Source organism: Thermobia domestica, chromosome 7 (assembly GCF_964235325.1).
Source record: "Thermobia domestica chromosome 7, izTheDome1.hap1.1, whole genome shotgun sequence".
NCBI classification, from domain to species: Eukaryota; Metazoa; Arthropoda; class Insecta; order Zygentoma; family Lepismatidae; genus Thermobia; species Thermobia domestica.
The window spans coordinates 282,404,298-282,431,252 of NC_137460.1; the positions used below are offsets into that span (position 1 = coordinate 282,404,298).

The 26,955-nt window shown below is 36.1% G+C and overlaps 1 protein-coding gene across 2 annotated transcripts in view; it reads left to right on the top strand.

Annotated features, from left to right (window-relative positions):
• The window catches only part of LOC145690975 (uncharacterized), a 62,130-nt gene that overhangs the window by 27,252 nt on the left and 7,923 nt on the right, over nucleotides 1–26,955 (top strand). The window contains exon 2 of one of the 2 annotated variants that reach the window (XM_081766447.1): nucleotides 3,327–5,021. The exons of the other annotated variant lie outside the window; for it this stretch is intronic. Coding sequence (XP_081622573.1) covers nucleotides 3,327–3,909 — 583 coding nt within the window. The 3' untranslated portion in view covers nucleotides 3,910–5,021. Of the gene's footprint in view, nucleotides 1–3,326; nucleotides 5,022–26,955 lie in introns of those variants that run through there. 2 annotated transcript variants of the gene reach the window in all.

The following is a 26,955-nucleotide window of genomic DNA, read 5'->3' on the forward strand; positions in this document are numbered from 1 at the left end:
CGCCGTGACTTTTTCTACGTATTGTTTTTGTGAGAAAACGTTAATGAGCAAAAGAAAATACAACTGTTTTTCGATTCGGATTGGTCTGGGTTAACAGCTTGAAAATGAAATCGCTTAATGTCCAACGATTATGTCTGTTAGGTTAAGGAAAACTATGATTTAAGCAAGTGAATTACGATAGACGAATTGGTGGAATGATGAATTGGGCGTGTCCCAAGAAACCCCACGAGCACTATGTTGGCCGTCTCAACCTTACTTGCCTTGGGAACGAACCAGGCACCCCACCCATCAGATTGTTTAGTAGGCGAGGTCTCACTTTCGATTCCCGATGAGAAAGTCTTTGAGATTTAAAAAGCCCTCGTTGTATTTGTGTTCGTGTCCCTGTCGTTCAAGGTTATTGAAATTACCTGTAAAACTAGAATAACCGAATATAATAGAGATAAGTTACAGAGATATTTTTTGTCTTTTTAAAATTTAATCTTGAATTCTCTAGACAGCACTATTTTATCATAACCAAAATCAATGATTCATGGTTAATAAAACATTGAAATCGTAAGCGTTTGGAACTTCGTGTATAGACGAGTGATTCTTGACTCTTACTTAAAAGAGCGGGTAGTGGCTTAAGCATTCGCTTCGTGTGTTAGGGGTCCGCGGTTCGATCCTCCGAGGATATTCAGAAAAAAATTATAATTTAGAATTTTCATATTTCTGATGTATAATAACATGAAAAAATATCAATTTCTCTCGTTCTTACAAGTTAGAGTTGAAACGACTTCCTTCAAAAAGTAATTACATGACTTCATAGTCTACAATCTCGATTTCTACTGTCTGAAAACTTCCCTTGTTTCACAAACAATTCATTAATACAAACGGGTCATTCTTCAGGCCTAGTATGAGTCATAAATTTGCCTGAAACGTGATTGTGGAATTGTTACTAAGTGCTCTTCCACTCTTATTAGAAATAATAATAGTGTTTTCGTTCGGCATTTACAAGTTCCATATATTCGTTCAAAAAAAATTGATAAATAATAACTATTATTTTTTATATTTTGAGAATATTTCAATATAACGAATACATAGTCCAATGTTTTTTATCCAAAGAAAGGGTATTGTGATGATGACAAATCCTACTTAGCTTCTTTTAAGGCATCCGAATTTTCGATTTTCACATTATCCAGTAGCTGACACCTTTTTCCTATCTTTTCTTTGCAAAGTATCTCTCATAACTCAATTCATTCTTATATAGGGTCCAAACAATTTATTTTCATTTTCGTAACTTCTGTATGTTTATTTGCATTGCAGTAGGACGTAACATTGAGGTCTCAAATATTCAGTAATAATAATAATAATAATAATAATAATAATAAATTCCGTTTGAGGACACATTGTATTAAAGCCTGTTAAATCGCCCGTAGCGTAAGCCAGAAGTTACAAAATAATCGGTATTGGAGAGAAGTGTCAGGACTAACAGCACATGCCCTCTCCATATGTTCCTTCAACTAGCTAAATGTTATAACGGAAAGTTTCTCTACAATTAGCTAAATGTTATAACGGAAAGTTTCTCTACAATTAGCTAAATGTTATAACGGAAAGTTTCTCTACAATTAGCTAAATGTTATAACGGAAAGTTTCCCTACAACTAGTTAAATGTTATAACGAAATGTTTCGAGGCGAATTTGATGTAGAAACTAGGGATTTTGAACTCTCAAGAGCCGTAACAAAATTCCTTTTCAAGTAATGGTTATGCCGGCTAAGCTACAGAAGACGTCGATGATGAGAATGAAAGAAATATTGGAATAAAGAAAGTGGGAGAAAGCAGAACACGGAGAAAATATGTGAACACGTTTGTTCAGCACAATCCCCACTAGGCGGTAGTTGGGTGGAATAGTTTGTACTATTAAATTTACAACACTTCAGAAATAATAATATTAATAATGTAATAATGCTATTAAAAGTTTTAAACTTGCCTTAAAATTTGGCAAAACTTACTTAAACGTAGGGGTTTCGGGCAAGGGGTTCCGTACCTTCATGAGACACCTCTCAAATTCAACGAAAGCTTTCCGCTAATATTTCGTGTAGAAAATATTCTACTGTACGTTTTCAGGAAAATAACTGTAATAAAAGGAACTGAATATAATTGAACACTAAAGCTTGTAATAAACTAACTTGTAGAGTTTGCAGATGTAATTATAAAAGCTTTGCTACAAAAATATATACACAGACCATAATTCAGTGAGCTCTGAAATGTATAAGATTCCGTCTACAGAGCAATTGTTGCTTAAAGAGTGGCATACACTATTTCGAGAATCGAGATAAGACGATAAATGTTTACGATACTTTTTGTCTCGTCTCGATTCTCATCTCCAAAACATGACGATAGTGTGAGTTAAACTTGTCCCGGGTAGCATTAAAATGTTAAGTCTAATCCGGAATTCGCTTGATTTGTTTTAGAGTCTAGATGAAGAAATCGTCTTTTCATGGGCAACATTAAACAAAACCGAATTATTTTTTGCCTAATATCACGTTTCTGCTTGTGATGGTATGACCTGAGCGAAAATAAGTTATTAATTTTTAAATATGCTTCGAGATTATTATTACTAGTATTAGTTCTTAAAATTGGATAGTTCAAGTGTTGAAACAAACGAGCATTCATATATTTGAATGTAATAAGGTGTGTTATCGCCGATTAATCGCCATCAAAATTCCTAAAGTAAAAAAGAAAATTGCTCGACGCGTATTCGATCGAAGAACCTCCAGATTACTGTCAAGCGCCTAGACCACTGAACCACGATCACTGCGCTGTAAATGATTCGTCTTTAGTCTGGTTACGTTAAGTTTCTCTGCCTCAGCTTGGAAAGTTGTATGTTATTTTTTTTTTTTTTTGGTTTCAAAAAGCCTTTCGTGTTCCTCTTATAATGATATAAGTGAATGATATTCGGTACAGTTTATATTAATAAGCTGAGTTGTTCTTAAAACTTTGGATCACAAGTTTGTTTTTTCTCCACCCGAAACTACAGATAAGACATATTTAATTCACATACCGTGCATTTGTTTCAAAGCAGCCGCCATTACTTAGTCAAAAACCTATGTCCGCTACAACATAAATGATGGTTCAATTTGACATAGTGAAACAAACCATAGCCTCTTATTTTGAGAATAGACAGATATGGAGACTTCTCTGTGGTACTCCACTTCATATTTCTACAATATTTCATGTAATAAATTAAGCGTAATTTTATTATGAAATATAGCGAATGATTACATTTTTTGTTGCTACTTAATCATTATCTCCATTCACATTTCCTTTTTTGTTGAATCTGTTACAGGCGCGATAACGTATTAACTTTTCACGCAGAAGAAGATACGTTTATTACATTAGAGAAAGCCGTTTCTCATTCTTATGAGGAATCTCATACTTCCCTCCAGTTTGGCAAAGGATTTCATCGATCACGTGTGTCAAGACATATGCTGACACAGGAAAGTGAAAAGCGCCATACATACCAAAAGAGTGATAAACGTTTTAGTAAAAGTTACACTTTGTCAAGCGGTAAGTTAGTTCATGCAGGTGAGAAATCCCACATTTGCGGAGTCTGTGGATTGGAATTTAGTGGATGTTCAAGTTTGGCTACGCACATCTTAATACATACAGGAGGAAAACAATACACATGCCAAGAGTGTGGTCGGGAATTTAATCGACCTTCACGTTTGGCTACACACATGTTAATCCACACAGGAGAAAAAGCTCACACGTGCCAAGAGTGTGGTAAGGTATTTGATCGGCGTTCAAGTTTGACTAGACACGCATTAATCCACTCAGGAGAGAAACCTAATACATGCCGAGAGTGTGGTAAAGGATTTAGTCTACATTCAAATATGCCTACAAACATGTTAATCCACAAAGGAGAATAAACTCACACATGCCAAGAGTGTGGTTACGGATTTAAATATCGTTCAAGTTTGGCTAGACACACGTTAATCCACACAGGAGAAAAAGCTCACACGTGCCATGAGTGTGGTAAGGCATTTAATCGACGTTCGTATTTGAATAGACACATGACAGTCCACACAGGAGAAAAAGGTTACAAATGCCAAGAGTGTGGGCGAGAATTTAAATATCGATCAAGTTTGGTTACACACATTTTATTCCACATAGGAGAAAAAACTCACACATGCCAAGAGTGTGGTAAGGCATTTAGTCGACGTTGTAACGCCCCTATCCAGGCCCAATCACTGCAACGCGGGAAATACGTCGAACGATCTAGCCAACAGAAAGGGCTTTGCGCGGACCAGATACATGCTCAAGAATTACTGGTGGAATGAAAATCCAGAGGTTTGGCAATATGGCAAAATCACAAAAAAAGCAGTATAAATTCAATAAGAAACACAACAAATCAGATTTATAATTTTATTTACAATTAATAATACAGATTTCAAAAAAAATCTTCTTCTTCCTGGTAGTCAAAAAAAAATATTAATTTTAAAAAAATTAATTGTATTGAAATAATTATGTCAATTCCTTCTTGGATGAAATTTCAATTATCATTGGATACAATGCACACAAAGGCCAATCCAGGACCTCTCTCATTAAAGGTACAAAATTCCAGATTCAGTTTACAGTCGTCGGAGGCCAGTCCAGGACCTCTTCCATTAAATGCAACAAATTCAGATTATCCACTAACGTTTGAGGCCAGTCCAAGACCTCACCTTCTTCAGACCTAATTTTTACCTATTAAAGCTTCCGAACTATCAAGTTTAATTTATTTCTACCATTTTTTAGTAAAGATTTCCTTCCTGTGTTTGTACTCTCTGATCTAGTCAAGAAATTATTAAAGCAGCTAATAATCCAACAAATAAATTAATAACTTCCTTAAATCCAGAAAAAATATCCTTTTCAATAATTATATTACTTATTATTCCGATGCCTGAGACTCGGATATTAATTTCCAAGCAAGTTATTTCCTCTCTAATTATTTTTAATCAAAAAATATTATTTAACTTCACGCGTAATAATTCCAAGAAAATAATTTTTGAAATCGCAGATTCTGGTGACCAAACCTGAAAAAGACAACATTCATATAACTGAGGTTTTGGGTCCAAACCCTCCACCTCGCTTCCCCTGGATTTTCAGTTGGAACAGGGACAACCGTAATGAATCCTTATTCTTTGAGAATTAAGCAAGCCAATTACTCTCTATTTTGGAGGCAATTACACAACCCACACAAGACGTCACAAACATTGGACTTAAACAGGAACTAACTTAGTACAAAGTTTTAACACTCACCTCATTTTTTCCTTAGTAATATATTACCTCTCTGGAATAATTCCTGGCTTCAATTGACTTTGGACCACTCCATGCAAACAAGAATAATTTTCATTTTATGAGGAGAAAATAGCATAAAGAGAAATCACCGGGCCTGGGGACCACCGGAGTCCGAAATCAGATCCACTTAATATCCCAAGAGGGAAAAGAAAATGATACCTCTCATGCATACAGTTCCATTACTAATTTTAAAAAAAATATTTTTACACATCACTCGCAAAAAAACAAAAAAAAATATTTCGTCAAACCACTCTAAGGCAACAGCTGCTATAACAAACCAACAGCAATTAACAGAAGCACACGAAAAATTGCATACTTCTCAGAATTCCAATACGTAATATATTAACTCGAACAACACTTCACTCCTCATAGCACAAATTATTCTTGTTTTGCACTGCTCTTCAAATAATAATAATATTTCGTCGAAAAATCCAATAATCTTTATCAACTGACTGGATTCCTATTTCACTGCCACTCCATTTTGACAAGCATGGAAAGCGAGACCACATGGAAACATGCAAGCACACAAAGCGAGGTCACAAGCAATCCAACAAGTACAAATTCGTAACGAACACAGCAATCCCTAGTCATGATCCGATCCACAGGGCAGCTTCCTTCCAAGTTACCACACAAAGGTGGGAGCTTGGAGAAGTCAGCTGCGGTCATGCGCAAAGAAACAAAGGTCACCACTAGTAATCCTAACTCGACCGTAAGGTCGCACGGGAGAAAAAAACCTCGACCGTAAGGTCGCACGGGAGAAAGGAAATCTTTTTACATTTTATTTTTTTTTCCTTGTAAGTCTTGATAATGTAAATTAACAGTAGTTAATTTCCTTAGTGTTTTAAATACATAATTCAAACAGCAACAAAGAATATTACTTTTTTTTGAAAAGTGTAACGGTACGTTACAAACTCGGCGGCCAGGAAAAAGAAAAATTCTGACTCCGGAATTTTTCGTCAAATCACTCCTCCTCTGGCAAGCTACGAAACATAAAAGAGACATTATAGTTATACATATTTACATATTGACATACATATCTTAAAATATATAACTCATTCAAGTTTTAATCATACACAATTTATTATTCAATTAATTTATCAATATTAAATTAATATTAAATCTGACTTTCTGAATAGGAATAACTAGCTATAACTAACATATATAATTTGATTAATATGAATGACTATCACTTCACTAAATAAATAAAATTTTGATTACTATGGCCATAGTAATTAAAATAATAATTTAATCAAATATATTTACAATTGACACTTAGTAACAATAGAATATGACAAAATAACATTTTGCAAACATGGAAAATTTACAAATAACAAATATCTGATTAAGACTATCAATATCTATTTTCTTCAAAGGATAAGCAAGGAGTCAACCTAGACAATTTAATCTAAAATCTCTTTTTAAGATCTTCGAGATCTATAGATCTTAATTTCCGAAACGTGAGATCTACGGTAGGTTTCTGCTGCATCTGTTTCATCCGATAACAAAATGGTATTGGGAGTCAAAAATCTTCTAATAACAAAGGGACCTACCCATTTTTCAGCCAGAGATTTTGTAAATTTATCTTTTAGAGATGATTTCGCATGGGACTTCACCAGAACCTTGTCTCCAACATTCAACGTGACTGGATTTCTCCGACGCATCATTAGCATTCGACGTTTTTGCCAACTCTTCTCTAAATTTTCCATTGCCTGTTTCCACATTTCTGCTGAACTTCTACAACCAAAATCAGAATCTATAATGTCCCATCGATTTTCTAACGGTGTTGTGTACGGACGTCCATAAAATATTTCGAATGGCGACATCTTCAATCCTTCATGCTCACTGATGTTTAGGGTGAATTGCAATCGTGGAATGAAATTTGACCAGAGTTTTTGGTTTCCAGATATATAAGAGCGTAACGCAGCCTTCAAGGTTTTGATGAAGCGCTCCGCTACATTTCCCCCAGGGTGATACGGGCTCAAACGAATGTGTTTGATTCCTAGACCAAATAAAAATCTCTTGAAGGTCTCAGATACAAAAATGGATGCGTTATCAGTCGAAATGGCTTCCGGAACCCCAATTCGGCTGAATATGTCCATCAATTTATTGGCTACCAAATTTGAAGAGATATTTCGTAATTTTTCAATTACAACATATCTACTAGCATTGTCTACACCAATTAATATGTACCTGAAACCATTTGAATTGGGAAGAGCTCCTACTATATCATACATCCAGTGTGCATTTACACGATTACTATATTCAGAAGCTAAATAACCCATCTTACGCCTGTTTGATTCCTTCATCTTCTGGCAAACGTCACATGTTGAAACAAACTCTTTAACTTCTTCCTTCATCTTCTCCCACGTGAATTTTCGCATCAGTTTTCTTAACGTTCTGTATGTTCCAGAATGTCCACCCACCAGATTATCATTGTGGTGATATTCTATGAGAACTCTTCGTAATCTTTTGGGAATTACTATTTTAAATGGATTAAGGGCAGATTTTGTCCTTTTCATAAGAATCTTATTATTCAAATGATACCCTACTACTTGTTCTCCTTTTTCAATCTTCTCAATAATCATCTTCAGTTCTTCATCCTCCCTTTGTAGTTCGTCCAACGAATTCTCCACTATTGGTAATTTCCACTGGTTCGCAGCTCTCATATTTCCTTTGAACACAGCCAGGCCAACAGGTCCATCAATAATATTGAATTCGAATGGATCATACATCCTCGTTAAGAAATCTGCTACGGTATTGTCGGCTGATCTAACATGTTTGACTTTAAATGAAAATTGGCATAAGGTTTCAACCAAAGGTCCGTATTTCAACAGTCTCTTACTATTTCCCAGGATCCATGTCAAAGCTTTGTTATCGGTCAGGACTTCAAATTCATTTACAAGATAATGCTTGTACCTGGATATCGTTTTCACAAGACTGATGAACTCGATTTCGTAAATGCTTCTATGCCTGTCAGCCTCTGACAGGCGTTTACTGAAATAGGCGACAGGTACCAAGTTCCCTTTATCGTTTTCTTGTGACACTCATCCAGCTACACTTTTCCCTGATCCGTCGACATTAACAACAAAGCGCTTGTTTAAGTCCGGAATTTTTAAAACAACATTTTCTATCAAGATGTTCTTCAATTTATCAAGAATTTGCTGATGTTCTTGTTTCCATTCAAATTTTACCTTTGGTGATTTCAATGCACTTAATGGCCCCATCAACTCCTGGAATTCGGACGCGAATTTAGAATAGTAATTGAATAAACCTAAAATTTTCATCAACCCTCTTCTATTTCTTGGCGGAGGGATGTTACGAATCGCAGAAACTCTACTGGGGTCGATTTCCATTTGATCTCCCTCAATTAGATAACCCAAATAGTTTATCTTTTTACAAAAGAAATGACATTTATCAGGTGACACCGTAATGTTGAATTCTTTAAATCTTTGTAATACCTTTTCCACTAGAATCATGTGTTCTGATAAACTACGTGACGCTATTAAAACATCATCAAAAAATAATTTTACACCATCATTTATCATGTCACCAAGTACCTTCTCCATAGCCCGAGACAAAATATTACTACCTGTCTTTATCCCGACTGGTAACCGCGTATAACGATAACAGCCTTTAGGAGTAACTATGGTAGTTATATCCCTTGACTCTTTATCCAGTAAGCACTGGAAATATGCTCGGCGCAAGTCAATTTTAGTGTATACGGTCTTATCTGCAAGCCCCGTGAGACATTCCTCTAAATTAGGTGAAGGAAAAACATCATTAACAATAAGTGAATTCGCCCTAATGTAATTTCCTACAATTCTATGCGTATTATTCTTGTTTCGCACCAAAAAACAACTACTAGCGAAATTTGAATGATCAACTTCCTCAATTATACCCTCGTCTAGTAACTCCTGAATTTGTTCATAGAAAATTCGTTCTTTGCCCTTTGGTATCGGAAAAGGTGTATCTTTAAATGGCTTGTGTTCTTTCAAATATAATCTAGCAACAAAATTCTTAATACACCCAACTTTGTCAGTTATTACATCCTTATACCTCTCCTTCAAAGAATCAATGAAAGCCATGATCTCCGGCTCGGTGAATTTCCAAGAATCATTTTCAATAATTTGGTTTTTCACCTGTATATGTTTATGGTCTTTCACCTGTACAGGGGTCTGATCCTTTCCTTCACTAGATTGTCTAATATCTTCATCAATGTACTTCTTGTTTCGTTTAATAAGTTTATGGAAGTTCTCAGCTTGATCCAGGTCGATATCCGACGCCACTGAATCACTTTCACTCTTGGATGCACAACGTTGTTTTGTACTAGCGGCTAATCCATCACTCCTCTTAAGATCTTCTGCACAATTCACCAATTTGATTTCCGATACATTAATGACCTTCTTCCGGGAATCACGTGTCTTCCGATGCTTCTTTCTTGATTTAGGTTTATTTGCATCTTCAACAGTCTTTCCATCTTCAATCTTCTCCTTAGAATTTAAGTTGTTGCCGCAACCCAAAGATCCTTCCTTGTTGTCAATAGCTAAACTATTAGATGATGTCAGTCCAACCACACATGGTAGATTCACTCTGTCTGTCGCACTGGACTCCTTAACCTTGGATGGTTTCATTGTCTTTAATTTTGTTTGTTTCTTGTTGACACCTTCCAAGGACATTTCAATTGCACCACCTCCATAATTTCCTGAATTATCAATTACTGATCCACAATCTATTCTTCGGATTAGTCCATCAGTTTCCGAACATCTTGGTTCTTGAACTCCTAAGTCATCTGTCTTAATAGATAGCCTTTGATCACCACTACTTCGAAGAGCTCCTTCACATCTCACCTCAATTGAATTCTCAGGTAGATCAGCCTTGACTTCAGTATCAATCAAAGATCTAAGTTCCTTTAACTGCATTACACTCGGTGCACTTATTTCAAGCATCCTTAATTCAATGTCCCGATAGTCCAATTCACATTGAACCGCTGCATGACTATACCTAGAAACAAACCCGTCCTCGCATATAAATAATGACGCCATGAATCCAGATAAAACTCCTAAATCCGCCTTTTCAGCAGGTGAATCCCCAAAAGATTTTTGGTCCTCAACGTTTTTTATATCTTTTAACTTACCGTTTGGTTGAACCAATCTCCTGTAGTTTAACTTCAATCTTTTTAGTCCACCACGCAAATTCAAGCAATTCCTAAAGTAGTCAATAACCGAATTCGTCGATCTCAAAAACGGTGTACCCAGTAAACACGAACAGGGTAACTCTTTAACCACCTTAAACCATACCCTCTCAAAATGACCTGAGAGATTTACGCTCACTAGAATTTCCATGTTCGTATAAAAATTAAGTCCTGATGGTGCATTAACCAACTTCTCTGGAGTAGATTTAATAAATCTCTCCAACCCACAAGCTTGAACCAAGTCTAAACGTATTATATTAAAGCTTGAGCCACCATCAATACAAATATCGGACAAGCGACCATGAATCCTCCCAACTACAAAAGAAGCCACAGTGTCAGACATCTCACATGGAATGGTTACTGCTGAATTTTTAATTTTCTTTGAATAATCAGACTTTTCAAAACGATCCTTGTATATTCCTCGAGCCTGAGACTTAACTTTCATCTGACTCTGAACATCAAATGAATTAGGTTGATCCAAATGTACATTAGTATTATGTTTTCCAGATTTTTCAAAATTTTTGGAATAACTAACATCAGGATTTTGGTTAAACATTACTAAATTCGATTTCCTTCCAGAAATGCCCATCTCCTTATTATATTCCGTCTGATTTCTAAATTCTAAATCATGCCTTTCAGCAATTTCCAATAACTCTAACCTAGACACTGGAACATAATTATTTAACATTTTAAATTTATGATTTGGGTTCATCCCACTAATCATTACATTAACCATGTCGTACTCATTTACCCCGAATTGCAAAATATTCATAGCAATAAATACTGATTTGACATACTGATAAACCGATTCTGACAATCGCTGACGCCTATATATTTTCTCAGAAATAAATTGATGTAAACAAACTGGGGTAATAAACAGACCCACAAGCCTGCCTCTTAATTCACTCCAACTCATTTGATTATTTAAGGCAAATAATATTTCTTTCAAAAAAGCTCCTTGACACTTTCCAATTAACAATGACAGAATCATATTAAGAGAGTAACTAGTGTCTAGTAAAGTCTCTTCAATTTTGGACAAAATGTCAAATACAAGTACGCTATCGCTACCATCGGTTAACTTGACATCCTTAAATTTACATTCAAGAAAGTCGTTCGTTCTCTTAAAGGTATATTTCAACAAAAGATTATGTTCGAAATGCGAGTCTTCATTAATATTACCAAGATTTGGCAACCCTGCATTTACATCACCCCGTAACGGAGGTTCTCTAGTGTAATATAAATGCCTATTATTATGACTTAACCTAGGTGTTAAATTTCTCATCAAAGAAACTCGCTTATAATAATCTCTTAAATTTAGATAACCAGATGGCGATGATAATCTATTAGCCTCTGACGATCTAAATTCAGATGGAACACAACGACCTAATTGTCCTGAATTATCAAAGGGCTCACTAAAATTTACCTGTCTGTGATCACGAGCAGTTTCATTTACACTGCCGACATTAGCTAATCTACTAAAATTATTAGCAAAATTCTGAGGGCTCACTCCAGATTCTAAATCAACATTCAAGGTTGATGAGCGTCTTCTACCAAAGCTATCAAAAATGGGTGGAGTCAAAGACATATTCACCTGACCACAGTCAGACCTAGTCTCAAGGTCCATAAAACCGGTACGGTCGAGGGTTACAAATTCTGAATTCTGTTCAGGAATGTCAATAGATACATAATCCCTTGGGCTACACATGATATTCAATAATAAATAAATAAATATCACTTCAAACATTTAACAACCAATTATCATCACAAATGTACCCACTAACTACTAACACTACAGTCGAACCAAACATAAGATCAAATGGAATCAACCTAACAAACACCTTCCTTGCTTACCTTTGCTAATAATGAAAATTTATTACAAGCTTCTTTTTTTTTTTCAACTGATGACGAAAGATACTCAATAACACATTAAAAAATTTTTCATATATCGAAAAAAGTTAATATTAAATTCAAATTTATTATGACAACGCTAATAACTATATTAACCACAAATTAGACGCGTAATATAATTAAACTCTATATTCACATTACCAGACTTGAACACCACAAACAGTTATTTTCGAACCCAGAACAACACAAAAGTTGTTTTGAGAATTTGGAACAACACAAAAGTTGTTTTGGAACTTGGAAGGAAGCCACAGATGTAACGCCCCTATCCAGGCCCAATCACTGCAACGCGGGAAATACGTCGAACGATCTAGCCAACAGAAAGGGCTTTGCGCGGACCAGATACATGCTCAAGAATTACTGGTGGAATGAAAATCCAGAGGTTTGGCAATATGGCAAAATCACAAAAAAAGCAGTATAAATTCAATAAGAAACACAACAAATCAGATTTATAATTTTATTTACAATTAATAATACAGATTTCAAAAAAAATCTTCTTCTTCCTGGTAGTCAAAAAAAAAATATTAATTTTAAAAAAATTAATTGTATTGAAATAATTATGTCAATTCCTTCTTGGATGAAATTTCAATTATCATTGGATACAATGCACACAAAGGCCAATCCAGGACCTCTCTCATTAAAGGTACAAAATTCCAGATTCAGTTTACAGTCGTCGGAGGCCAGTCCAGGACCTCTTCCATTAAATGCAACAAATTCAGATTATCCACTAACGTTTGAGGCCAGTCCAAGACCTCACCTTCTTCAGACCTAATTTTTACCTATTAAAGCTTCCGAACTATCAAGTTTAATTTATTTCTACCATTTTTTAGTAAAGATTTCCTTCCTGTGTTTGTACTCTCTGATCTAGTCAAGAAATTATTAAAGCAGCTAATAATCCAACAAATAAATTAATAACTTCCTTAAATCCAGAAAAAATATCCTTTTCAATAATTATATTACTTATTATTCCGATGCCTGAGACTCGGATATTAATTTCCAAGCAAGTTATTTCCTCTCTAATTATTTTTAATCAAAAAATATTATTTAACTTCACGCGTAATAATTCCAAGAAAATAATTTTTGAAATCGCAGATTCTGGTGACCAAACCTGAAAAAGACAACATTCATATAACTGAGGTTTTGGGTCCAAACCCTCCACCTCGCTTCCCCTGGATTTTCAGTTGGAACAGGGACAACCGTAATGAATCCTTATTCTTTGAGAATTAAGCAAGCCAATTACTCTCTATTTTGGAGGCAATTACACAACCCACACAAGACGTCACAAACATTGGACTTAAACAGGAACTAACTTAGTACAAAGTTTTAACACTCACCTCATTTTTTCCTTAGTAATATATTACCTCTCTGGAATAATTCCTGGCTTCAATTGACTTTGGACCACTCCATGCAAACAAGAATAATTTTCATTTTATGAGGAGAAAATAGCATAAAGAGAAATCACCGGGCCTGGGGACCACCGGAGTCCGAAATCAGATCCACTTAATATCCCAAGAGGGAAAAGAAAATGATACCTCTCATGCATACAGTTCCATTACTAATTTTAAAAAAAATATTTTTACACATCACTCGCAAAAAAACAAAAAAAAAAATATTTCGTCAAACCACTCTAAGGCAACAGCTGCTATAACAAACCAACAGCAATTAACAGAAGCACACGAAAAATTGCATACTTCTCAGAATTCCAATACGTAATATATTAACTCGAACAACACTTCACTCCTCATAGCACAAATTATTCTTGTTTTGCACTGCTCTTCAAATAATAATAATATTTCGTCGAAAAATCCAATAATCTTTATCAACTGACTGGATTCCTATTTCACTGCCACTCCATTTTGACAAGCATGGAAAGCGAGACCACATGGAAACATGCAAGCACACAAAGCGAGGTCACAAGCAATCCAACAAGTACAAATTCGTAACGAACACAGCAATCCCTAGTCATGATCCGATCCACAGGGCAGCTTCCTTCCAAGTTACCACACAAAGGTGGGAGCTTGGAGAAGTCAGCTGCGGTCATGCGCAAAGAAACAAAGGTCACCACTAGTAATCCTAACTCGACCGTAAGGTCGCACGGGAGAAAAAAACCTCGACCGTAAGGTCGCACGGGAGAAAGGAAATCTTTTTACATTTTATTTTTTTTTCCTTGTAAGTCTTGATAATGTAAATTAACAGTAGTTAATTTCCTTAGTGTTTTAAATACATAATTCAAACAGCAACAAAGAATATTACTTTTTTTTGAAAAGTGTAACGGTACGTTACAACGTTCAAATTTGGTTACACACTTGTTAATCCATACAGGAGAAAAACATCACGCATGCCAAGAGTGCGGTAGGGCATTTAATCGACGTTCATGTGTGACTAGACACATGCTAATCCACACAGGAGCAAAATCTCACACGCGCAAAGATCCTGGAATGGAATTTATTCAACGTTCGTACTTGTTGAGCCACTCAGGACCAAAACATCACACTTGAAAGATGTGGAAAAGGATATTGTCTACGCTCAAACCTTGCAAAGCATTTCAATTCACAAGTGAAAAAGCAAAGAGATGCAAAGAGCGTAGCATGACATTTACTCAAGGTTCACAAATAGCAAATGTTAATTCACACATGACGAAAATTTCGTACGCGCGGAGAGTGTAGGAAGACATTTACCGGCAGTTCACATTTCGCAAAACACAGTTCAATAACCAAACACCAAGCGAAGGGTGTTCAATAGGATTTAGTTTGGAATCAGCTTTGGCAACACACGTAACTAGACATAGCATATGGAAAAGAATTTGACGCACTCACAATTTGTTAAGCCATTTTTTATAAGAAATGTTAAGTGCACGATAAATACCCTGCTAAAGAGGTCTACAATAGAATTAAATGTTAAAGGAATCAAACCACATAAGCCCTTGAAATGTTCTACCTGCCCTTTGTAATGGAATGTGAGCTTTGGAAGACAAGTTGTTAAGTCCGTATTTTGGGGGCATATGCTACGCATCTACTCTATGAAATTGATTCCGCATCTACTCTACGAACGGCGCTTCTGCTTTGCCGCCACAGAGATTGCTGCATAGTGAAAAGATGGTAAATGCCCAGGAAGATTCAAGTGACGATTTCACAAGTGAATGTTTATCTAAAGATAAAAACTCCAAATATAACCCTTTAAGACTGCTTATATGTAAGAGAGTTAGGGACACCGATAATAAGGGCGCACCCTCCTCATCAGCTACAAGTGTAAATCCAGCATAAAAACATGTTGCATGTCTATTCCAACACTAGGACTTTGTGGACCATCTGCGTTTTCGCTGCATCTTGCTGGCCGATACATGGTTGCACAGTCCCCTTTTCACTGCATATATTTATATTTCCTGTTTCCAGCACATTCTTTCATTCTCATTGACAGAAACTTTGGACCAATTGAAGATAAAAAGCGATGAAAAAGTCAAGTCCGTCCGTTCCAAATTAGGTAAACTGATCAGACAAACTTTAGGTTAAAATCGTATTAAGGTTGTATGTGTTAAAAAATGACTCACTAATAATAGGGAACATAATTGCACTCCAGTTGTTGACGTCCTTGATTTCAAAGCGACATTAATGGCACTCTTATCCAAAGTGTTAATGACTTTACCGGAATTCGTGCTGTATGTTCGAAAAGAGGGAGTGTACCAAAGTTCGTCACACAGTATCTTCTATTCTTTCTCGCTCACAGTCGTTTCTGAAGCTCGGGATGATGATGTAAAGTGAATGTGCATGTGGGTTGTTAAAAATAAGGTTCTAGCTTATCTTTCGTATTTATTACCTACTTTTTGCTGTGTACTCAGAAGTTGTTGAGCATACTGACTTACCAACTTTTCACTCGTTTTATCAGAAAAGTTGTTAAATCAGGTTTTAAGATTTATTCAAAAACTTTCTGTTTACGTTATAAGTATCTGGTTCTTTAAGACAACGTCACACCTGTCGAAACGAACCAGCATACAAAATTTTAGACCACTGTATTAATATGTCGGTATTTCAACATATTTCTGTAAAATTTAAAACGCGATCCTGTAAAATCTAGCAATAATGAGTTAGCATCTTCTGATTCTAGTGCGTCATTTGATTCGCGTTCAAGCTTGGCAAGACAAATTTTATTATACACAAGTGGAAAACTTCACACCTACGACGAATGTGGAAAAGTATTTGATCTATGTTCAAGTTTGGCAAGACATTTTAATACACAGATGAAACTCTCACACGCATGACAACACACAGGTGAAAAGATGATTTATATAGAGCTCACGTTTTACAACGCACATGTTAAAACACACAGGAGAAAACATATCATTAAATACTAAGGAACAAAGAAAAGCGTTCCAAGTGCGTACAAAGGACTTGATTAAGGTTTATATTTCGCAAGAGGTGTATTAATACAAATGGAGAAGAACTGCACGTGTCAAGACTATGAAAAATGGTATATTCGAAGTTCAATTTTGGGGAAACACTATCTCATACACGTAAAAAATGGCTGTACATAATTGTGAAAAGCGTTTACATGAAGTCCATATTTTGTTAGTGGAAAGACATTGTAAGATGTGTGAAACTAGTTACTGAAAAATCATCTTTGTTCATAGAAAGTTATATTCAAGTTACACACGTGATAAAATATACGAATACTAAACATCTTAGTTGTCAAAAGTGCGAAGTAATTCGTTCAATATCTCGTATCAATCTCACGTACTGCCTATTCACGTTTCCGCTCGCGACGATGACAATTCGGCCGTGATCGATTATTCACATTTTTCAGCATTGTGCATGACGCAAAGTTTATGTTTTGAATCATTTGGGTTTAGTAAATTAAGACAAATCATTGTTGACCAAAAATATACGTTTAAATTAAATTACCATACTGCTAAATATGGTTGAACACACTCAACAAATCACAAAAGAACAGAATCTAACCTAATCAACATCCATGTCACTGAGCTTGTGATAATGCTGATATTTATTGCAGGGAGCACTAATGATTGAGTGTTTTTTGCATATGTTTTTCCACAATATGTAGACTAAAGGCGGGTTCAAATTTAATCAACATCCACGTCACTGCCCTCTTTCTGTCATTGCTGGCATGTATTGCAAGTAGTGATAATTGTTGACTGCTTTCTGAACACGTTTTTTCCACAATCATTACATTCAAGGCGAGTTCTGTTGTTTTCCCTTGACCCGCAGATGTAGCAAATATCTCCTCGGATTGGTTAGACTAGTTCATCATCGCTAGTTTGTTTTCTGTATTGTGCCAAGCACACCACCAATTTTTTTGCAAAGTTGATATTTTAGGAGGAGCTTTCAGGTTTTCATTTATTAGTTCTAGTGCAGATATGGTCTTCTTGTATTATTTTTGATGTTAGGGCAGTTAAAAATGAAACAGCGACCGAAAAATAATGAAGATTTTATTTACATTTTTATGTAAAGGCGAAGGAAAAAAATCACGTTTTGGCTCGCTCTGTGGGCAGAATGGCCGTCCACTCTCCACTGCCAACTTTGGGATTCTACTGAATAGGAAGTAATGTCTTTGATAATTTTCTCGCAGAGGATTGATATGTTTCAGAGTAGCAAGCCATTGCTTTAGGATGATACAGAACTCTCTAATCCACATTTATAAATGGCAGGGAAACGGGCTGTTTTCCAAAAGCAGGGAAAACAGGTTTTCCTGAAACATCTATTAAAAATGGGCGAAAGTGGAAAAGAAATAATAGATGATGTCGAACGCAGAAAGGTCTAGCTTATATTGTCCTGGCCAGAGACTCTCAGGCCGGAGAGAAAATAAGAGTAACTCATTCTCTGAAGGAGTAATTGATAAATGAGATATAGTAGACGAGTGAACGGATTGAACAGGGAAGTACGTTGATTATGTAGTTGAAAACTTATTACAAAAGAATTAATTAAAATTTAATGTTCATCCTTCAACTTGTGCACCTGATACATCATTGTACTATACAAGAGGTATGCTAGAAGTTTTAGACGTAGTTCTGATAAGATACCAAAATTGTTTAGTGTTGTTGATGCTGCTGTCTGATTTTTTACAAATATAGTCTAGATATTTGCTGCATCTCAATAGCTTTTTTATATTAAGTCCTACATCAGATATTCGCTTTAAGATATGTATTCATTTGGAAATGCACACCACAGTTCCCAAAGTTTTTTTTTATTTGGTAATGTGTGGCGACTCTGTTCGCCGTGCCTTATTGGAAATTTCATTCTTTTTACTTTTTTGAACAGTACAAAGTATATATTGTTGCATTAAAAACATGAGCGAAAGAATCCAGTGCCTCGTCTATTGTTCCATCTAGTAAAAGTGTCCACTGTAATACCTGTTGTACTTTAAAAATTTTACCCAAAAGTAGATCCTTTCGTCAGGTACAAACTTCCTTTTTGAGTTGCATTGCTGGCTTCTGGGGTTGGGAGTAGTGATGGGCAGTGGGAATATTCCCGGTGGGAAGGAATTTAAAAAATGGGAATATTCCCGGGTATTTTCTCTGACCTATAAATTCCCGGGAAGAAATTTATTTCCATTTCTTTACTTTATCTTCTAAATTATAAGAACCATATGACTAATTACTTTATTTTAATATACTATGATTTACTTCTAGGCTTTAGAGAATTTGGAGGTTTAAAAATTTAAAGTTCTTTGACTCTAATTTATAAAACTAATAATATGATTTTTAAGTTCCGTTTCCATTTGCACTAAAAAGTAGGGTAATTGTCTAGTGTTGGGGGCCCAAAACTAGAAAAAAGTGGGATGATTTATGGAAGAAATGAGTTGATAGTGGTGGTCAAGTAGTCAAGAAAGTATCGAACACATTTTTACGACAGTATGGAATTTGTACAAACCGTACAGCTAGGTAGAAGTGATTTATGTCACAAAAGAAAGTGAATTGTTGCTAGCGAAGATAGAAAACAACGTGCCCTGCGGGGCTCTAACTCGCATTCACTCGCTAACGTTCGCTCGGCAATGCTGTCTAAATTTAAAGCTGGTAACGTAATTTAACGTTTGAAATCATAAAATAACCCCATCGGAATAGAATATCGCAAAAAAGTAGGTGCAAAATCTGGCCCCCAAATCTAAACAATAGGCAAAAGTAGCAAAGCACTAATTTACAAACGATGGAAAGGATCCATTTTGTAAGGTAATCTAGAATTATGTAGAAAACTAGATGAACTGATATTAATGTAACCTAAACCACGGTTAGTAATAGACGTCGGTCTGTCTCCTCTCTCTGACTCGAATTTCTGAAGAGGTACTCGAACTTCTTTTACATGTGAATTAACGCATGAAATTTCGAGAAATGAGCAGGAAGAAAGGTCGTGTGTGGCAATGTTACATGCAAAATTATAAAGATAGGGAAGTATGTTGCAAATACTGTGAACATACATATTTATACAAATGTAGATAAAACGGTGGGGCATGTGTCTTCTGGCAGTTACCCAAACTAATTTGTTTATAACATTTAAAAATTTAATATTTTTTTAATATCAGTAGTAGAGTCAAGTTCAGAAAATCCACTTACATTAAAAATTAAACTGTTTAGCGGTTTAAAAGTATGTGGACTTACTATACCATTTTTGAAACATATTTACTTTCATAGAACATATTGTAAATAAATATACATTTATGCGTACTCTCTAAATATAATAAAATAATAAGTTTACATAACATCGTTCAGAATATACATTCTAAAGACTCCTCTGGGGACAACAGTAATAATATACTGTGATATAAAAACGAATTCAACTTTGAAATTATAATATAGTAATAGAAAGCAATTTTCTTTGTGATTGTACATAAATTCCCATTTTTGGGAATCTTCCCGGGAACATTCCCGAAAAATATCTTTCCGGGAATTTATCCATCACTACATATAACCCTATGGGGCAATAACACCTCATCAAAGGCGATAAATTAGGTCAGAAACCTCCGAAATTTAAATTTTTGGCAATTTTTACCCATGAAAGGGAACAACATAGACCCCAAATACTACTAGAGATAAATACTATGGTCCTAGGCTATCATGCCCAATTTTTAGATTTGGCAATTTCCAAAATTTAAGAGGGGTGGTCCTATGTACCCCTGCCAAAATTTAGGGGGTGGGCCAAGGTATCCCTAGGTCATTGACCCCGGGCCAGGGACCCAGGAGCCAAAAGTGTCCTCAGGTAACCCCTTACTACTACAACTATTATTATTATTATTACATATCGATAATTTTGAAACATTAGAATTACGTGCTTACGAGGATTCGTGTTTTGCCCCTTCCGAAAAGAGAACTTAAATACGTGCCTGCACTGAATGATAGACGTGTGAGTCATGGTGTAGACGGGCGTGCTAGGCGATAGAGTCCAGAGCATCAAAAACAGACTAACAAGGAGAAGGCACACTTTGGTAAGTGAATTTTTGAGGGACATTTTGTGCGAGTTTAGTGCACATTTTAAAGAGTTAATATTACAAACTGGGAGAGCGCAATGGGCAAAAATGACGGAGAAAAACCGTCTTAAAGTTTTTCACTCGCCGGATATATCGTACGACGCCCAAACTTATTAAGTGACGGCGTGGCAGAGTGAGAAGAATCAGCGACTCAAATGCAGAGGTTCCCGGGTTCGATTCTCGTTTGAGTCAAACCTTTTTTCTTGTTTTTGCTTCAACCAATAAAGTAGGCATTTGTAACTTTAAGTAAAATATTAATTCAACATATGTTTATAATAAATAAAACAATAGAAATTTTCAATCACTTCTAAATTCTTTTGATGTTCCATGTTAACTAATAACAAAATTTAATATCTTCCGTAAGTATTATTGTTACTGCAGTCGTTGTGTAAAAAATGTTCTCGAAGCTTCGTGTCTACATCTGTTGACAGTGTGAGGATTACAACCGGAATGAGGGGAAATCTGCTTTGGTTATAGCAATATCCAGTATTAGCAAAGAGGATTTCCCCCTCAACTCCTTTGTAAATCGTACACTGTCAACAGATGTAGACACAAAGCGTCAAAAACATTTATTACATAACGACTGCCGTCAAGGGGATCCGACCATGGGGGGCTGGAAGGCCCGTCGCCCCAAGTTCGTGTGGGCCCCATGTATTTTTATCAATATGTACGTATTTTCATATGTATTTTTTATTGTTACATGTATTGTTTAAAATCAACGGATAAGAGAAAAGCAGGATTCTGTTTAAACTTATAATATGCTGAGAGATCATGAATTTTACAAAGCGCTGCAAAACATTATACTTCGGATTTAATTCGGCTTGGTAGTCACTAATAAGCAAAGGGTAGATCGCTTTAAGGCGATTATCAAGAACTTTTTGGAATATTTTGATATCTGTGTTAAGTAGCGTGATGGGACGATAATCATGAATAGTAACTGCTTTCCCTTTCTTTGGAATTAGTATTATTATTCCTGGATTATCGTGTATGTTACGTTGACGGGGCATTTCATTAAATAATTCGCATAAAATATGCTGTAAAATCCCCCAATATTGCTTGTAAAGTTCATAAAGGATGTCATTAGGCCCTGCGCATTTGCGATCTTCGCAAGTTTGAAGCACACAATAAATCTCTTCTTTCTGTATACGTGCCATAAGGGTATTACATAAATGTGCAGGTACTTGAGGGAGCGACACTTGGAAATGTTCACTAATAGTGCGCTGATCCTTGGTAATTGTTCCATACATGTCACTAAAATGATTAAAAATAGTCTGGTGAATACGATGAGTGTCTGTGAAAAGCTTACCATCTTCTGTCCGAAGAGAGTTCACATATTGAGAAAGTCGTTGTTTTTGGTGACGCACATAATGGTAAAGGGACGGTTGATCATTGGGAATGACATCGTTTGTGTCCATTGTGCCATAATATTTCTGAAGTAATTGTGATTGTACACTAAGAATGCGTGCTTTAATATGATTGATCTGTTGATGATTGGTAGGGCAACTAGGATGATTCCAGAAGTCATTTAAAACACGATAATAATATTCCAGTGTATTGTGTATGTCCTGCTTTCCTTCACGACCTTTAGACCTGAAATAACCACCTACTTTCGGTTTAACATTACGATTTCACCATTGGATGATATTTGAAAAATATTTTCTTTGATTTTGCCAATATGTGCAGCGCACATGAAAGTTTGTGCGCACATCACTATGTTGTAAAAGGGTAGTATTTAATTTCCAAAAGCTTGATCCGTATGTTGGTCTAATATACTTCTGAAATTTTATAGTACAATAAAGGACAGCATGATCACTGAACGGTGGAAGAAGAATATCAATTTCGATGACCTTATACAGTACATGTGTGTATCCGTGGTATAGAACCTATCAAGCCAGGACATCATTTCCGAATTTTTGTACGTGAATTTAGGAAACTGCCAATGGAACCACCATACATCTCGATGCGATAAAGATTTAACAAAATTCTGAAATGCCATGCTAGGACGGAAGTGAGAAGTCGTCTCCCGTTGTTGTTCCAACGTGTTTAGGTCACCACCCACAAGAACGGAAATAGAATCTGCCAGTAATAGGGACAATATGTCTTCATTATAAAAACGTTCACGTTCAGCACGTTTGTTATTGCCTGATGGACCATACAGATTTAACACATAGATGCCATCAGTGTAAACACTGATACCACGTCCCGATGGAATTCTTTTCACCTGAGAGTAGTCAATACAATCTTTCACTAGGATCGCAGTTCCACGGGCATTGGTGCTTACATTTACAATCGCACTGTATGTGGGAAGAAAACTGAAGTCAGAAAAACTGACATCTTGTAGTAAAATGTATTCAAAATTATGCTGTTGAATAAATAGTTTAACGTTCTGCTTATAACGGTCAGACTTTATACCATTTACATTTAAAGAACAAAATTTTCTTGCATTTGTGCGAAGGAAAGGGGGAGGGTCTGACATCACAGCAGGATTGAACTGAGGAACCTTATATCGGATGTAAACTTCGGTAGAACATCATAATTGACATTATCGAAACGTAATTCCCTCCAAATCGACATAACAGAAAAAACAATAATAGTAAATACAAGATAGAAAGAAAACACTGCCTCACAGGAATGCATTCCATGGTTGTAAACCAAAGGATGGGAGCAAAACACCTCTAACAGACACGCACAAAAATGGGAGGGAAACACTCCAAAGCTGGTTAAGAAACAGACTGCTTCGTTGCTTGGACGTGTTGTGTATCGCCTGACAAAGTCTTGTTGTTTTCCAAACTGGGTTCAACGTCGCTTTTCTGAGGCAATGACTCGATTTCACTTCCACTGTCTATAACTGTATGGCTGTCCTTGGACAACACTTTCCTCTTCATCCTTAAATAACGTGTAGGTGGCTGAATAGAACTCAGCTTCGATTGTTTTTCGGAACGAGGGGAGATATCATTAATATCAAGGGAAGCCGAAGAAGATTTTTACTTCTTCGTATGTTGGAGTGACATGGCATATGTATTTTCACTAAGTGATATGGCAGCCTTCGGTTCAATATCTGATATATGCACTAAAGGGTCTGGGTTCGAAGCCGGCAACAGAGGTTCTGGGGCAGTTTCTTCACATGACGGCGGTTTGAGAACAGGAAAGGCATTAAGATCGGCAATTGCAGGCAGAATACTATGAGAGTCATGATTGGTAGATGTAGAGGGAGAAAAATGGTTAGAAGAATCCCCGAAAGCATGCGTTTCTATTTTTCGTTGTGTTGGTAATCCGCCAGTGGATAAATCAGTCATTTGTAAGGCACTCGGTCTAGAAGCTGGTCGATATGAAGCACGGGAGTGTACTTTACACTGAGAGAATACATGATCAGTCGCCAGACATCGGAAATACGTTTTAGGTTGATTAGAGTAAGCAACGTATGCAAAGTATAACATCACTTTAAGTTTTGAAGGAATTGTTTTCTTTTTGAATCATATATACAAAGCGAATCCCATTCAAAATGGCATATTTATAAGTTGCACTCCACTTTTTGTTAATAATTTCCTTGATTTCACAATATTCACTCAACACATCATGAAGAAAACTATTGTCTACTTCAAGAGGCAAATCAAATACCCGAACTTTGATGTAATTGAGTTCAGCATTCGAAATACGAACAGTGCTGCGTACCCCATTTGAATGAACATAGGGAACAGTTTCAGGTAACTGAGTCAACACTTCATTAAATACAATGTAATTTTCAAATTTCACATACAATGCAAAGTCCTCATTATGCAGCTGTAAAGTGACTGCTTGGTTCATAAGTTCTCAGATAACCAAATATGTATGTCACATGGACTATGTTTTATATATTGCATAGAGCGGTCGAATTCAAACTTCTCGGTATTTTTACGAATTGAAAGCATGTTTTTTTTTTAAATAATCACAATCCACACTAAAAAAAAACAAAAAAAGGCTTGTAAAGCACACAAGCGTTAGTCACTTATCGTAACACCACAGGAGCAGGTCGAAAGCACTTTCACACCTTTCGACGACCACCGGTGAACTCAACTCCGCCACGTCGTCACTTCATAAGTTTGGGCGTCGTACGATAAATGAGGCGAGTAGGAAACTTTAAGACGGTTTTTCTCCATCATTTTTGCCCATTGCGCTCTCCCAGTTTGTAGTATTAACTCTTTAAATGTGCACTACCACCTCGCAAAAATGGCCCTGAAGTTCACTTACCAAAGTGTGCCTTCTCCTTGTAAGACCACAACTTGCAGTTCTTCTTGACGATTGATCCTACATTTTACCTGCCTGTTGCCGTAGATGGCTAAAGGCCGTAAATAAAATTCAAACTTCAAGTGTAACTGGGGTAACTCACCGACAATAGCTGATTTAAGACCTTTGATAACAGCGCGTGTAATGGTTGACTAATAAACATACTTGACAGAGCCTGTGTAGATAAGTGGGTACTGTGTGTGACTGTCATTCTAAGGATTCTGTGGTCGAGTCTCAGCTCAGACTGAGTTACATTTTTTCAAGGAATTAAACACTATAAATGATGTTCGCGTTTGATACTGAAAGAGATTTATCCTATGAAGGGAGAAAAAACAAGACAGTACAGGGGAAAAGAGGAAAGACGGAGACTGTTTATCCTTAAGTGTTAAAGTTTAATTTATTCCCATGTCTTTTGCTGTTTCCTTTCCCTCTTTCCTTCTTTTCACATTTTGTTTAGCTTTCCATACTTTTTCTGTCTGCATGATGCGTATTATTCTTTTCGTTTCCTTTGCATTAATTCCTATCTCTCTGAACTTAACGTGAATAGAATTTCTGCAGATTTATCTTGTGTTGTTTCTCTAAGTGATGCTCTCAGATAGAAATACTTTTCCCTCAAAGTGAAGGGATATCCTGGCATGTTATGTTTTCTTGCATGTATTTGCTGTCATGTTGGTTGTCCAACTATCAGACATACAATGAACCTATTCTGCTACTGGTAAAAGCTATCATTTCTTATATATCTAACCTCCACTTATTAAAGTTTCTGACTGTACATGCCAGATATAAACTGTCACTACTACTTGCCATCCATGTGATTTCTCTCTGATAGGTACATAAGGCACATACTGGGCACATTCCCATGTACTTGAAGAAACATCATAGGCATATGCCTGCTACGTAATTGTTTTGTTAGGGCAGGAGCGGATTAAGGGTCGAGCCAATGCAGCCCAGGCTCCGCCCCCCCCCCAAATCCCTTTCTTGATTACTAAAATAAAGCTATCAACTTATTATACGCTTCAGACCCATAATATTCAGATATTTTTTCTCGCTGGTGGTATTACTACAGTTAAGTCTTCTTCCACCAGCGTCTTCACGATACTTTTTGTGAGGTTGACCATTCGACTTTTATTTGTCATTTGCGTGTTACACTACAGTATATGAACATTTAACTGTTAATAATGAATGTAATTAAACTAATTATTGTAAACTTGGAGCATATTAAAATATTACCGCATAGTTTTCGGTATTTGGATAAGCATATGAGGCAGGAAAGAAATTTTATGCGCTGGAATTATTCGTAACATTGGACCCCCTTGAAATAGCCAGCTTCCAGAACCCCCCAAAATCTTAATCCGTCCCCCTGCCTACAATGACTGATGTAGAAATAGAGACCAAAGAGATATAAATAAAGACAAATGGAAACAGAAAGGCAAAGAGATGCAGAAACAGAAAGAGATGAAGAGAGAGAGAAACTTATTGGTAATATTTAGTATTGTTTCCATTTTAATGTGACAGTAATGATTTGGTAGGAAAGCGCTTTATGGTACTTACGTGAAATATTTTTCTTTTTAGGTAATATACGTGAGATTGTGTTTCAGGTTACGTATTGTGTTACTCCGACAGCACAACGCTGCATTGCAGACACAAAAGACAGTTTTAATGTTATACTTTTTGGGGAGCCGCACTTGTGTGACTTAGTTGCTTTAAAAAATAATATTGTTTCTATTGCTGTTGCCTACGTTATTTATATGTGCAACATTCTGTATAGTTTGGCTACTTGATTTAGAAGAGATACTGACGCTGGCAT